At 47.0% G+C, this 15,491-nt stretch overlaps 1 protein-coding gene across 8 annotated transcripts in view; it reads left to right on the plus strand.

Moving 5' to 3' along the window:
* Nucleotides 1–7,094: 7,094 nt before the first annotated feature.
* Nucleotides 7,095–15,491, plus strand: part of TARS3 (threonyl-tRNA synthetase 3) — a 44,181-nt gene continuing 35,784 nt past the window's right edge. For 2 of the 8 annotated variants that reach the window (XM_070775286.1, XM_070775287.1), the window contains exons 1-3: nucleotides 7,097–7,485; nucleotides 8,630–8,689; nucleotides 10,160–10,356. In XM_070775286.1, coding sequence (XP_070631387.1) covers nucleotides 7,183–7,485; nucleotides 8,630–8,689; nucleotides 10,160–10,356 — 560 coding nt within the window. In that variant the 5' untranslated portion in view covers nucleotides 7,097–7,182. Of the gene's footprint in view, nucleotides 7,486–8,629; nucleotides 8,690–10,159; nucleotides 10,357–15,491 lie in introns of all 8 variants that reach the window. The other 6 variants (XM_070775281.1, XM_070775288.1, XM_070775285.1 and 3 more) reach the window with 5 other exon arrangements.

Genomic DNA, 15,491 nt, shown 5'->3' on the forward strand with positions numbered 1-15,491 from the left:
TCATGCTATCTAACCATTTCATCCGCTGCCACCCCCTTCTCCTCCTGCCCTCAATCTTTCCTAGCATCAGGGTCTTTTCCAATGAGTCAGCTCTTCACATCAGGTGACCAAAGTATTGTAGCTTAAGCTTTAGCATCAGTTCTTCCAATGAATATCCAGGGTTGATTTCCTTTAGGATTGACTGGTTTGATCTTGCTGCCTTCTCCAACACCACAGTTTGAAAGTATCAGTTCTTCAGCACTCAGCCTTCTTTATGGTCCTTGTTTATGGTCTCTCACATCCTCACATGGCTACTGGAAAAACCATAGCTTTGACTACATACACTTTTGTTGGCAAAGTGATGTCTCTGCTTTTTGATATGCTGTCTAGTCTTGTCATAGCTTTTCTTCCAAGGAGCAAGCATCTTTTAATTTCCTGGCTACAGTCACCAATTTGCCTTGATTCATGGACCTAACATTCCAGGTTCCTATGAAATACTGTTCTTTACAGGATCTGTAAAGTTCTTTACAGGACTTTACCTCCATCACCAGTCACATCCACAACTGGGTATTGTTATATTGTCACTCTGCTTATCTAACATATGCAGAATACATCATGCGAAGTGCCAGGCTGCATGAAGCACAGCTGGAATCAAGATTCCTGGGAGAAATATCAATAACCTCAGATATGTAGATGACACCACCCTTATGGCAGAAAGTGAAGAAGAACTAAAGAGCCTCTTGATGAAAGTGAAAGAGGAGCGTGAAAAAGTTGGCTTAAAACTCAACATTCAGAAAACTAAGATCATGGCATCCGGTCCCATCACTTCATGGCAAATAGATGGGAAAATAATGGAAACAGTGAGAGACTATTTTTTTGGACTGCAGATGATGACTGCAGCCATAAAATTAAAAGATGCTTACTCCTTGGAAGAAAAGTTATGACCAACCTAGACAGCATATTAAAAAGCAGAGACATTACTTGGCCAACAAAAGTCCGTCTAGTCAAAGGTATAGTTTTTCCAGTAGTCATGTATGGTTGTGAGAGTTCGACTATAAAGAAAGCTGAGCACTAAAGAATTGTTGCTTTTGAACTATGGTGTTGGAGAAAACTCTTACAAGTCCCTTGGATTGCAGGGAGATCCAACCAGTCCATCCTAAAGGAAATCAGTCCTGAGTATTCGTTGGAAGGACTGATGCTGAAGCTGAAACTCCAATACTTTGGCCATCTGATGTGAAGAGCTGACTCATTGGAAAGGCCCCTGATGCTGGGAATGATTGAAGGTGGGAGGAGAAGGGGGCAACAGAGGATGACATGGTTGGGTGGCATCACTAACCCAATGGACATGAGTTTGAGCAAGCTTCGGGAGTTGGTGATGGACAGGGAGGCCTGGAATGCTGCAGTCCATGGGGTAGCAAAGAGTAGGAAACGACTGAGCAACTGAACTGAACTATAGTCACCATCCACAGTAATTTTGGAGCTCAAGAAAATAAAATCTGCCACTGTTTCCATTTTTTCCCAATCTGTTTGTCATGAAGTGATGGGACTTGATGCCATGATCTTAATTCCACTATATATTACAAGTATTTTTTAAATAGATAAATTAAGATTTTTAGTTGGAGTTTCAATATCAAACCCTCAAAAATTAATAGAATGAGTAGACAGAAAAGTAGAAGGATATAGCAGAACTGGAGAGCACTGTGGACCAATTCATCATAATAAAGATGTATACAGTTTTCACACAACAGTAGGATACAAATTCTATTCAAGTTCCCATATACTATAAACCAGGAGGTACTAGTACATATCCAGGGACATAAAAGAAGGTGCAAAAATTTCATGGTCTAAAGGTATTGAAATCACACAGAGTCTGTTCTCTTATCATTGTGGAATTATGTTAGAAATCAATATCAAAAGATATTTGAAAATAATCCACACATTTACAACTGCAATGTGACATTTACCAAGAGAGATCTTTGACTTAGCCATTGAAAGCCTCAATAAAGTTAAAGACTGAAAAAACACAGGTGATTGTGAGAAGAAAGCATTTAAATGAGAAATTAACATCAAAGATACTTTAAAAACCCAAGTCCAAATGATTATTTTGAACATCACAAATGTAACAGGCTCACGGTCTGCACTGAAGGGTCTCCTTGTGACACTGGAAGCTGTGTCAGGACCTGGCTACTGATCTCTGGCTACTGATCTCTCTGGCCTTCTCTGTGCCCTTGTGAAGTGAAGAAGTGAAGTGAAGAAGAACTAAAGAGCCTCTTGATAAAAGTGAAAGAGGAGAGTGAAAAAGTTGGCTTAAAGTTCAACATTCAGAAAACTAAGATCATGGCATCTGGTTCCATCACTTGATGGCAAATAGATGGGGAAACAGTGGAAACAGTGGTTGACTTTATTTTTCTGGGCTCCAAAGTCACTGCAGATGTTGATTGCAGCCATGAAACTAAAAGACGCTTACTCCTTGGAAGAAAAGTTATGACCAACCTAGACAGCATATTAAAAAGCAGAGACATTACTTTGCCAACAAAGGTCTGTCTAGTCAAGGCTATGGTTTTTCCAGTGGTCATGTATGGATGTGAGAGTTGGACTATAAAGAAAGCTGAGCACCAAAGAATTGATGCTTTTGAACTGTGGTGTTGGAGAAGACTCTTGAGAGTCCCTTGGACTGCAAGGAGATCCAACCAGTCCATTCTGAAGGAGATCAGTCCTGGGTGTTCATTGGAAGGACTGATGTTGAAGCTGAAACTCCAATACTTTGGCCACCTGATGTGAAGAGCTGACTCATTGGAAAGGACCCTGATGCTGGGAGGGATTGAGGGCAGGAGGAGAAGGGGACAACAGAGGATGAGATGATTAGATGGCATCACCGACTCAATGGACATGGGTTTGTGTGGACTCCGGGAGTTGGTGATGGACAGGGAGGTCTGGCATGCTGCAGTTCATGGAGTCACAAAGAGTCAGACACAACTGAGCGACTGAACTGAACTGAACTGAATACATTGTATGTATAGCTGATTCCCTTCTCCATTTACCTGAAACTATCACATTGTTAATCTAGTATAATCCAATACAAAATAAAAAGTTCAAAAGAAAAAAAAAAAGAAATTGGGACACTTCTGTGTGATGACTTGGTTAAATGATCCGGTCTCATAGATTATCCCTCCCCTCTGATCCAGCCCTGGTGTTCAATTAATGGATCAGATTAGAAGGGATTATTGCCGGGTTGGGAGAGTGCACGGCCACAAGCCATGCCTCATTGAGGATCGTATAATATGATTACTCCACCTGCTGGGGCCCCCAGGCCCTAGTGACCTCAGGATGCTCCCTGGTTGTGTCTGAAGGGGACCTGTTCTTCTCTGGCCTGTCCCGCTTCCTTTGCCCGTGATACGGAAGTATGGCCTCAGGGCCCTTCTCCTGTTCACATCACCCATCTTTTCTCTAAAAGTCACTCTAAGATCATTCACCCAAGAAGAACCTACTTATAGCACAGGGAACTCTACTCAATACTCTGTAATGACAATACTCTGTAATAACCTGTACAGGAAAAGAGTCTGAAAAAGTGGATGCATGTATATGCATAACTGAATCGCTTTGCTGCACACCTGAAACTAATACAACATTGTAAATCAACTATACTCCAATACATTTTTTTTTAACAAAGCAGATAATTTCCAGTTGAAAAGAAAAGATTTAAAGAAGCCTGATTTTCTAAAACTTCTTTTTCCGGTTAGGAAATTGATAAAAAGGTCTGCTATTCTCTAATATCCCTGCCAGTTCTGTTTACAGAAGCAAATAGATATTTTTCTACAATATCTGTGTGGAAGAGTTACTTTTCATAAATCCAAACACCCTTGCGGTTGTCTGGTGGTAGTGTCACAGAAAAGATTTCCTGGCTTTGCTTCTGACCTCATGTGTGACCTTGAGAACATAATTCTGTGTCATCATATTCGTTTATGTTAATCATGTTTTCCTGATGTTTTGCTATCTTGGGGCCTTGCTGACTCTGAAGAGATGGCCTCCTTCCCCCTGAGGGCTGGCCAGGTCCTAGAGACAGAAGAGGACTTGCCTGCAAGCATGCCTTTTATAGGCAAGTTACCAATCTAGAAGCTACACCCCCACACACCTGGGATCCTGACACCTGGGGCTACACTCCACCTGCCCCAATCACTGCAGGGCCAGAAAACTAGGGACAGACCATCGGCCCCGCAGGCTTCTGAATGTATTCAAACTAGCCCATCGTAACCCTGCTTACCCCACCTCACCCATTCCTCCCTGCAGAAACCACATAAAGGCTCTTATCCACATCTGCTTCCTGCTCCTCCAGTCTCCTGAGGGACCCCATGATTCCCCACGTGGCCCTGCCTGGAACAGAGCACCCTCTCCTCTTGGGAACTGTAGGTGACAGACCATCTTTTCAATGGCAGGGGTCTCCTGATCTGTTGGCCTCACCCTGCCTGAGTAACAGTAAACTCCATATTTTAAAACATTTATTGAAAGTACAAAGCTGGGGCTGAATTGTGACGACTGTAAAGCATTTTGAGTGTCGTTAGAACCAGACCAGATGACATAGAATCTGACTACTTTCTACCAGCAGTGAAGGTCACGTGCCCCACGCTGAAACTTCTAAGGGAACCAGTGCCATCTTGTGGTATTTGGTAGTCTCTCAGGTGATTTCTTTTCCTTCACACAGCGGTCCCCAATCTTTTTGACACCAGGAACAGGTTTCATAGGGCTACCCTGGTGGCTCAGATGGTAAAGAATCTGCATGCAATGCAGGTGACCCCGGTTCAATCCCTGGGTCGGGAAGATTCCCTGGAGAAAGGAAAGGCAACTCATTCCAGTATTCTTGCCTGGAGAATCCCATGGACAGAGGAGCCTGGGGGGCTACAGCCCATGCAAAGAGTTGGATATGACTAAACAACTTTCACCGGTTTCATGGAAGACAATTTTTCCACTGAACAGAGAGTGGGGCTGGTTTTTGGATGATTCAGGTGCATCACATTTATTGTGCACTTTGTTTCTATTATTATTACATTGTGATATAGAATGAAATAATTGTACCACTCACCATAGTGTGGAATCAATGAGAGCCCTGAGCTTCTTTCCTGCAACTGGAGGGTCCCATCTAGGGGTGATGGGAGACAGTGACACCCCGACTGTGTTGCTTATGTCCAGTCTACTCTGGAATCTCATGTTGGTTGCTGTCACTGCAGAAAACTGTGCTTCACAAAGATGGGATATTGGAAATGGAAGTGGGCTTTTCAGTACTTTTGTGGTAATCTCAGGATATTCTGCCTTGACTTTAATCCAGAATGTATGAAGATTTGAAGCTGTCTCAAACATGCGTGTTGCCTGCTAAGTCGCTTCAGTCATATCCGACTCTTTGTGACCCCATGGACTGTAGCCTGCCAGGCTCCTCTGTCCATGAGATTCTACAGGCAAGAATACTAGAGTGTGTTGCCATGCCCTCCACAAGGGGATCTTCCCTGATCCAGGGATTGATCCTATTTTTCCTGTGGCTCCCGCATTGTGGGCGGATTCTTTACTGCTGAGTCATCAGGGAAGCCCCGTTTCAAACATACCCTGACCTTAACCCTAACGCTTACCTACTGTGCAGCCTGGTTCCTAACAGGGCATGGGGACCCCTGTCTTAACAGATCTTATTTTTTAGAGCAGTTCTAGGTTCACAGCAAAGTTGAACAGAAAGTAGAGAGCATCCCCATGTACCTGCTGCCCCCCCACAGCCTCCCCCTCGCCCATTATCAACATCCCCCACCAGAGGGGTACTTTGGTTACAAGGATGACTCTACATTGACATGTAATTATCACCCAGAGCGCGCATAGTTCACTCTTGGTGTTTCAGATCCTGTGGGTTTGGAAAATGCATAGTAACATGTGTCCGTCATTACAGGATCAGATGGAGCTTCATCGCCCTAACATCCTCTGTGCTCCACCTGCTCATTCCTCCCTCCACTCTTAATCATGTAACCTCTCTTTGCTTCAGTTTCTCCACCTATAAACGGCTGTGTCTCTCAATATGAGTATCTATTAAAGGAGTTTATGCTTGTGTGAAGACCTTAGAACAAGGTTTGCCACGTCCCAAGCCTTAAGAATGTTAATAAAAATCAATTTGTGTTGCTTCTATGGGAGGGTGTGTACTCATGGTTATGAGGGACACAAAGACCTATGTGGCATTAGCCCTATCCTCAAGGCGCTAGCAATTTTGTGCCATCAGATGTAAATCTTTGTAGTGATCTGAGTGCCCTGGTGCCTTGGCCTCTGCACTTGGCCAGCCTTGGCATGAGGCCAAAGAAGGTCAGTTCTCAATGGCCACTTTTTAGTGGGGGCAAGTTAAAAGAATGGTGACTGCCAGCATTTGAGAGGGGAAAGCCAAGAACCATTCTGGGAAGGGAGATGTTCCCAAGGTTTTGGACAATTTGCATTTTGGCAACATACTAGTGTGCTGCAGTCCATGGGGTTGCAGAGTCGGACACGACTAAGTGACTGAACTGAACTGAACATACTGGTAGCTCTGCAGGTACTTTGTACCTGTTCAGGGTCAACACCGCTGTACAGGCCAGTCTGCCTGTACCTAGTGCTCTCCAGCCCCAAAGAGTGCCCAACCTGGGTCCACCTGCCCCGCCCCTCCCTGGCTCCTGGCCCCCGGCCCCTCTCCACCGCCCCGCCCCTCGTTCCATAGCCCCGCCCTGCAGTGTACAACCGGCCCCACCCCTCCCATTGCCCCGCCTTCCTTACAGTACCTTTCTCTCCGCCTCTTCTCTTCGCCCCGCCCCCTATAGGTCCTATGGCACCGCCTCTCCAGCGCCTTACCCTCCCACCCCGGCTGTGCACAGCCGGCCCCACCTTTCCACATGGCCCCGCCCTTACAATTCCTAGAGCCCCGCCTCATATCTCCGCTCCCCTCAGCTACTATCGCCCCGCCCCTGCGCTGCACGGCCGGCCCCACCCTTCCACATCGCCCCGCCCCTACAGTTCCTATGGCCCCGCCCAGTATCTGCCTCCCCGTCAGCTTCTATCGCCCCGCCTCTGCAGTGTACAACCAGCCCCACCCTGCCCTGGCGCCCCGCCCCCCTATTTATATACCGCCAGCCGTGCCCCGCCTCCGCAGTGCGCCCCTTCTCTGCCGGCTGTCCACGCGTGGCGTCGGTGCGTGTGGGAGGCAAGGTTGCCGCCATGGCGGCCGAGGCCCTTGCGGCTGAGGCGGTGGCGTCGCGCCTGGCGCGGCAGGAGGAGGACATCCGCTGGCTGTGGGCGGAGGTCCACCGTCTGAGGGACGAGCAGCTGAACGCACCGGACCGCTGCCAGGCCGAGGGGCCGTGCCTCACGCGCGAGGTAGCGCAGCTGCGGGCAGAGAACCGCGAGCTGCGCCACTGCCTGTACCGTCTGCGGCTGTGCCTTGCGGAGGAGCTGAGCCACCAAGCTCGGCTGGAGAGCGCGGCGCGGGCAGAGGTGGGGCGCGCGGCCGCAGGCGCGCAGGTACGGAGGAGGCGGCTGTCTGTCGGGCGGGGCGGTGCGCCGCTGGCCGGGGGTTGGGGGGACGGCAGGTGTGGATGCGCTGAGGACCGAGGGGCGGCAGGAAGGTGCTGAGACCGGACCTCCTCCCCGTTCCCCCCACGACCCCGCTCGGGCCCAGAGCCCACCGCAGGCCAGACACCCCAGGGCCGCTGCGTTTGCAGCGACTTCCAGGCTGACCTAAGGCAGTGAAGCCTCAGCTTTTCTAAATTGTCCGCTACTCATTTTCTTCGGTGGCAGAAATAGGGTTCTCCTTTCTTTGAAAAAAAAAAAAATGCTGCGGTGTTTAAAACTCAGTGTTCTTTGCTTGAGCGGAAGACCAGCAGCTCCCTATAGAAACCCTTCCCTTCGTTCTGATGAATGGCTTGTCTGACCTGTTGACAGGTGGCTTGGGGTGTTTGGTCCTTGCCTTGTTTCCGGGGCGGGGATGGGGGGAGGTCTGTTTTGAGATTTGCGTATTTAACCTTGTCACTTAATAGTGTTCTGAAAGATTGAGGGCACGAGGAGAAGGGGGCGACAGAGGGTGAGATGATTGGATGACATCATCGACTCAATGGACATAAGATTGAGTGAGCTCCTGGAGATGGTGAAGGACAGGGAAGCTTGCCGTGCTGCAGACCTTGGGGTCGCAGAGAGTCAGACATGCCTGAGCGACTAAGCACGCATGCATTTTATTGTTTTGATTCACTTACCTTCCAGTGGTGTAGGGTATTTTAAGTTCTTGCTGTGGCTCAGACTGTGGATGCTCTTCACTTTTTTGCCAGGGGACTGTGGTGTTCCTAGGTAACACCTTCCTGAAATAGTGCATTTAAAGTCGCTGGTGACAGCTCTGCAACCGACCTCCAGGGACATTGTTTAAGATTTGGGGTGGGGAGAATCATTAAAGAGCAAAATACATTAAGTACACTTAGCAAGAATGTATGAAAGTGCACAGACAGGAAGGACCGAACCCCAGAAAACCACTTAACTGTTGAGGGTTGAAGGTGGTGGTCAGGAGAGCCTCTCATATGGGATGCGTGCTGCCTTCCCCTGTCCCTGTTCCTTAGGCTTCAAACCTGTTGCTCTTTGTGGTCATTGGTATGAGTTGTTTATTATTTCCGTTTGTCAGCCTCCTCCTAGTCAAAGCCTAGAAGAGGACGTTAAAAAGGAGATCGACCCTGACAATGAGGTAAGTCATTGCTGTGGAAATAATAGGTAATTTTATTGTGTATATAATAATAATACATATAAATAATAAATAATATAAATATTAAAATAATGTTATATATGGAAATAACCTGTAATTTAAATATGCTTAATAGTTAATTGCCCAGGGGTGTGTGTGTGTGTGTGTGTGTGTGTGTGTGTGTGTGTGTTTGTGCTCAGTCGTGTCCAGCTCTTTGTGACTCCATGAACTGTAGCTCTAGAGCCTGGGAGCCACAACTATTGAGCCTGCACACCTACAGCCCATGCTCCACAACAAGAGAAGCCACTGTAATGAGAATCCCATGCACCTCTATTAGAGAGTAGCCCCCACTCACCAGAACTAGAGAAAAGCCTGTGCAGCAAAAAAGACACAGCACAGCCAAAAATAAAGATTAAAGAAAAAAAAAAAAGCTATCTTATCTTAGAGATGAGACAGCCACACAGCCATAAAGCACTGCTTAGTCTAAGTTGAGACAGCAGAGCTTTTCTTTTGTGTTAAGGAAACTGGCTTTGTTGCTTTTTTAATATAAGTCATTACAGCAACTGGAGAGAACTGATAAAGCACATCAACATTTGGTAGCAGCAGAGGAGGAGTACTTGGCCTCACAGAGATCCCTGGGGTTGAGGAGTTAAGACAAATAGGAGAAACAACTAGAGAACAAAGTCAGATAGTGTATCAGTTAAGGGCTGAGTTGTGTGGCTCTGTGCACACACTTGCTAAGTGTGCAGAGAAGGGCGATGCCAGTGGGTATAGCAGTTGGAAGAGGAGGGCTTTGCATGGCTTGGTGAGACCTGGGCTTCCCTGGTGGCTCAGTGGTAAAGAACCTGCCTGCCAATGCAGGAGCCTCAGCTTCAATCCTTGGATTGGGAAGATCCCCTGGAAAAGGAAATCCAGTATTCTTGCCCAGAGAATCCCAGGGGTAGAGGAGCCTGGTGGACTGCAGGCCATGGAGTCACAGTCAGACAGGAGCACACAGGAACTTAGTTGGGAGGGGGTCAGCCCTGTAGAGGGGAGTCTCTAGAGGGTGGGAGTTAAAGCAGAGCCTAGGAGAAGGCAATGGCACCCCACTCCAGTACTCTTGCCTGGAGAGTCCCATGGACGGAGGAGCCTGGTGGGCTGCAGTCCATGGGGTCGCTGGGAATCGGACGCGACTGAGTGACTTCGCTTTCACTTTTCACTTTCATGCATTGGAGAAGGAAATGGCAACCAACTCCAGTGTTCTTGCCTGGAGAATCCCAGGGATGGGGAAGCCTGCTGCACTGCCGTCTCTGGGGTCGCACAGAGTCGGACACGACTGAAGCGACTTAGCAGCAGCAGCAGCAGCAGGGGCTGGTGCAGGGGGATGCCGTGGGCCTACTGAGGAGGGTGGGGCTTATTTAAAGCTGAGCAGTTAGAAAAAAAGTGGGCTGTGTGTGTTAACCTTACAATATTGTGTATTCTGATGGCTTTCAGGTGAAGAATCCACCAAATTTTATGAAGGAAAGATTGAAGTTTTTTGAAATACTGAAGAAAGATCATCAGCTCTTACTTGCCATTTATGAAAAGAAGGGAGATTCAAGCAATGTGATCACAGTAAGAGTGGCTGATGGGAGAACAGTGAAAGGGGAAGCTTGGAAAACAACGCCTTACCAGGTGGCTGCAGAGATTAGGTAAACTGTAGTGTGGAGCAGATAATGTTAAGTGCTGTGCCAGAGTTTGGTGGGAGTGTGTTCTTGGGGCTGCTGAAGTATTTTTTTCTTAATTGAATAAATTAAATGTAATCAGTTTATTTATTCCCTCTTGGCTTCTAAAGAGGCCATTTAATAAGTTATTTAATATCAGAATACAGTCTCTACCTCTTTAAAGTGTTCAACTTTTAGAGTTCTAATAAAAATAGGTAGTAGAGAAAAGTGCCTATAATCCTTGACAGGCGACATGATATTGACTTGGTTTATCATCAAGATACTTCCGTGAGATTTTACAGGTCTTTTGTCAGACTTGACTCCAAGCCATTCTTCTGCCAGTAGATAACCATGGGTGAGTCTTTGGACCAGTGTGGGCAGATCCCTCCAGCTGTCCAAGCCTGTTTTCTTATACCTTAAGTGGAAATGATAATACTTTCATCATTTACCTTATAAGGTTGTAAATATTAAATGAAATAATGTATATGGAAGATACTCTGAAAATTAAAACCTCTCTAGAAATGTACAAATAAGGCTTACTAATTATAAATTGAAGATGTATGTGTTAGACCTATGATCAGCCCTAGAATAGGTGCTTTGATCTTCCTAGACTTTAGACACTTCAGTGAAGTTACATTGTTCTGACTAATGTTAATTCCTGGCATTAAATAAAATTCTGTGGAAGCTGTAGCTTAGAACTGCCATGTAAATAAACTTATTATTTAAAAAGCAAACTTTTCAACAATTCAGATCCTCAAATTCCTTTGAAAGCTGTGGTTAAGATTGTGTTTTTTTATCCTATTACATCATATACCCTCGAGGGCCCTCCCATCTGTTCCTGTGCTTTCCAGGAGAGATGGATAGATGCATGGGGAAAATGGGCTTTGAGGCAAAAGTAAACTTCTGTTTCTTCGTGGAGAGTCATATGCATGTTAGTGAATTGAAGTCTGAGCTGCTCTGCACTGAAGAGACGGTCCAAGCTCGGGAAACAAGGTCATTTCATCCTAGGCCGTGTTCTTCGTTGCACTGTCAGTGACATTCATTTCCACAGGCACCAGGTTAAAACCACCCTAGAGTTTGATGACAGAGGGGTTGCAGGAGTTGTCTACAAAGTAAAATTGTCCAGAGCTAAAGGATGGGCCTAGCCACATCAGACATACCTGATAAGAAGAAAGCAGAGATCATGATATTACCTTCAGGTGGCAGAACTCAGGGATACAGTCACTGAGTGGCAGACCGGGGCTTATTTTTAAAATAGAAGAACAGTGTAATCCCCAACTTTTTACACCCCTTTATGGATTATATAATGTAGCATCACACCAGAAATGCAAAATTATAAGAACTCAAGAGTAGCAGGCTTTAATATACCTGTCTCAGTTCTTGATCAAATAGGCCAAAGTTAAGATGACATGGTCTGAATGGTAACATTTAAGGTGGGCTTCATGGCTACTCCCTGGTCTCTGTTCTGTGGCCCACACGGTGCCTTCTTTCTTGGGACATGTGGTTGTGCTTTCAGCTCCTCAGAATAAGATGCAGAAACATACAGTTAGCATTCTGTGAACAAAATGAAATCCATTGTGAACTCAGTAAACATTAAATGGCAACAAGACAAAACAAAACTAGGAAATTAAAAACTTAAAGATACTCAGGTGAAGGGAAATAAAAACAAGTATTCTTAGGAATAGAAAGGAATATGCTTAGAAAATACTTCTTTTTAAAAAACTATTTATTTATTTGACTGTGACGTGTCTTGGTGGCAAACAAACTCTCAGTTGCAGCATGTGGGATCTAGCTTCCCAACCAGGGATCAAACCCTCTGCACTGGGAGCTCAGAGTCTTAACCACTGGACCACCAAGGAAGTCTCAGAAAATACTTATTACAGGAGAATACATTTCAGCATCTGTGGAATAAATCTGAAGTGGTGATCAGAAACAGATTTGTCTTGCTTGAAGGCTTTTATTATCGAATAAGAAAAAAGTGAAATGACTGAGAATTCAACTCAGGCAGTTAGGACAATTAAACAAGGAGGAAACTCTAAAAATGTGACTTAGAGAAGTAACTGAAAAACTCTTGGTAAGGGTGCGGTGAGGTGGCTGGATACAAAAATAAAGTTAAAAATAATAGTTTTATTAAGTTATTCTGCCTGTTGCCTTGGTTTCCTGAGAGTGGATTGCATAGATGATTCTTCCTGCTCTGAAGGAGCGTAGTAGGCCTTCCGAAGTGCAGTGCTTAAGGTCCAGATCATTCAGGCAAGGATGGGAAGATTTGAAATCACTTTGGAGAAATAGCTGTGCATAAGAATGACACCACAGAAAGGGAAATGACAGATGTGAGAAAAATGCGCCATATAAAACAAATGATTGCTCCTTACATAGTTTTTCACATTAATAGGAAAAAGATGAAAACTTCAGAAGAAAAAAATAGTCTTAGGAATGCAAATTAATTGTGTATTATATCTATTGGTCTATCAAAGGTTTATTACTAACAGTTAATATTGATAGAGTTTGAGGGGAGTGGCCCTGCTAGAGGGGGGAACGCAGAGGTGCTGTGTCTTTTTTAAATGTTTGAACCCCAGTCCTGACCCAGTCATCCTATACATAGCCAATTATCCTCAGAAAACACCCCCACAGAAAAAAATGGGCAAAGGACACTTGATAGCTCAGTGATGAGTAGCTCTTGGCTTGTGGTCCCCACACCAGCAGCACTGGCGTCACCTGGGAGCTTGATAGAAGAGCAGTGCTCCGGGCCCCTCGGGAATCAGTCAGTCACCTGTGCTGCCAGTGCCCTTGGGGCTCCTGACTAAACTGCTGCCGGAAGAAGCCCCTCAGAGACCGCAGCTTAGATAAGACAGATGCCACATTCTCCCCTTACAGTGTGGCGGAGGCCTCCTGGCGGGTATCTCTGGTCCAGGCCGTTATCTATGGACCCTGGTCTGCCCTTCACCATCTTGTCACTCACCCGTCCCTTAGGTGGGGTTTGTCTGCGTCTGGGGTATAGGCTGGGTGTCACCCATGGACCAGCTCACAGGCTAGGGGAGGAGCAGCTGAAGAATGAGGGTGCTTTGAGTCCAAGACCCCAGAGTGGCACACTTTAATCCCCTAGGGGCTGTGAGCTCATATGAAGTCACAGGCCCTGCTGAGCTGTGGGAGAATGGAGACACAGCTCCTACTGACCTAACGCATTTCCAGTCCAGGTACTCTTGTCACGGGAGAGAAGGCTCTTGGCATCAGGGACAGTGTCTCCCAGCTGTGTCCCTTGATGTCCACACCCCTGTGAGTAGCCCCCTGTCTCATGCCCCACCGTCCCTCCTCTCTCCCCTGTGAGTCAACTCCAGGCACCCCCAGCGGCAGCAGAAAGCCCGGGACTGAGTTTAGACACAACCGCCTTCCCCCCTCCACCCATCAGCCAGCGGCAAGCAAACTAACAGACAATGGGTTACAGTGAGGAATCAATGCAGTCACGGTCATTTGGGACACACAGGAGCAGTGCAGCTGGCACCGAGGCAGTGTTCAGGAGCCCTCGGGTCCTGTTGGCTTGGGTTGGCCTGTCTGGCTACCCTTTGTTCTCTGGGAGTAGCTTGGTTGCCCATTGTCCTCTGTTGGGCCTGGTTTTGCAGTTTGGAAGGTCCATCGTCATCCTTTGCCCTCACCTGCCACGTCTCAAGTGCGGACAGCCACTGGGTATGGAGGCTGCATGTTTGGTGCCGCTCCCCTGGTGTACATGGTGAAGCTGGGGGTGGGGGTCTCCGGGCTCCTCTGAGGGTCAGTCACGGGTGTCTGTGAGTGGGGCTTATGGTTTGTTCTGCAAAACAGTTCCCTCAAGCAGTTAACTGAAGTAGGCCTTTCACCAGAACCTTCTAATCAGTCTCACATGAGCGTAATCTTCCTAAAGAGTTCTCCTAGACCGGGACTTCTCACCCTTTTATTCCTTGGCTTTGTACTTGACTCATTTGTCTCTTCCTCCATTTAATGGACCAAGATTAGACATACCATAGGCCGGGGGAGAGTGGCTCCCTTACTCTGACCTGTGCAGTTGGACAGGCCCATCTTGTCTGTCCCTGCGTGGACTCTGAGAAGGGCTGTCACTGCCTTGCCACCTCTGCTGCAAGCAGAACAGGTCTCACCTGAGCATCCCATGGTCTGGTGTGTGCATGCTCATTTGCTTCAGTCATGTCTGACTCTCTGTGACGCCATGGACTGTGGCCCACGAGGCTCCTCTGTCCATGGGATTCTCCAGGCATGAATACTGGAGTGGGTTGCCATACCCTCCTTCAGGGGATCTTTCTGACCCAGGGATCAAACTCACATCTCTTAAGTCTCCCGCATTGGCAGGCAGGTTCTTTACCATTAGCGCCACCTGGGAAGCCCTCTTGGTCTGGTTGTCCTTGTTGTTTAGTCAGTCAGTTGTATCCCACTCTTTGTGTCCCCATGGACTGCAGCACACCAGGCTTCCCTGTCCTTATTTATCTTCCAGAGTTTTACTTGAACTCATGTCCATTGAGTTGATGATGCCATCCAACCATCTCATCCTCTGTAGTTTTTTGCTATAAGTCACAGGAGTTCCCTGGCATATCCCAACATTCTGCCTTTTCATTACCTGTTTGCTCATGTGCTACAGGCGTTGTGAGCAGATCTTTTGCCTGCAAGTCTTACAAGATACTTTATTTCGCTGTAACAAGAGTTGTTAGCTCTGCGCATCTTAGTATCTCTCCTTGTAACCGCTGCCCATCTGCTAAGCCAGTGCCATATAATTTGTCTTATTACTTCCAGGTCCTTGTTTCTGTGTTAGTTAAGACACAGGCTAAACTGCTGCAGTGGAGGCCACAGAAAACTCCATGGCTTAAATGTGGTCAGCATCTCTCAGAGCAGTCGGGGGGTGCAGGGTCCAGGCTGGGAGGCAGTGCTTCTCCATACCCTCATTTGGGGACCTGAAGTCCTTCCTTGTGGCTACTGGGTGGTCTGGTACAGTGTTGCCTTGTCTGTGTGGTCCAAAGGTTGTAGCTCACTTGTGTTCCATCCACAGAGGGCCGGGAGGGGGTGGATTGGTGCCCTGCATAGTCTAAAGGCAGAGATGTGGCAGTGTTTCTGCCCATCTCCTCCACCTTAGCCACACAGCCCCCTCC

Source organism: Bos indicus, chromosome 21 (genome assembly GCF_029378745.1).
Source record: "Bos indicus isolate NIAB-ARS_2022 breed Sahiwal x Tharparkar chromosome 21, NIAB-ARS_B.indTharparkar_mat_pri_1.0, whole genome shotgun sequence".
In the NCBI taxonomy this organism is placed as follows: Eukaryota; Metazoa; Chordata; class Mammalia; order Artiodactyla; family Bovidae; genus Bos; species Bos indicus.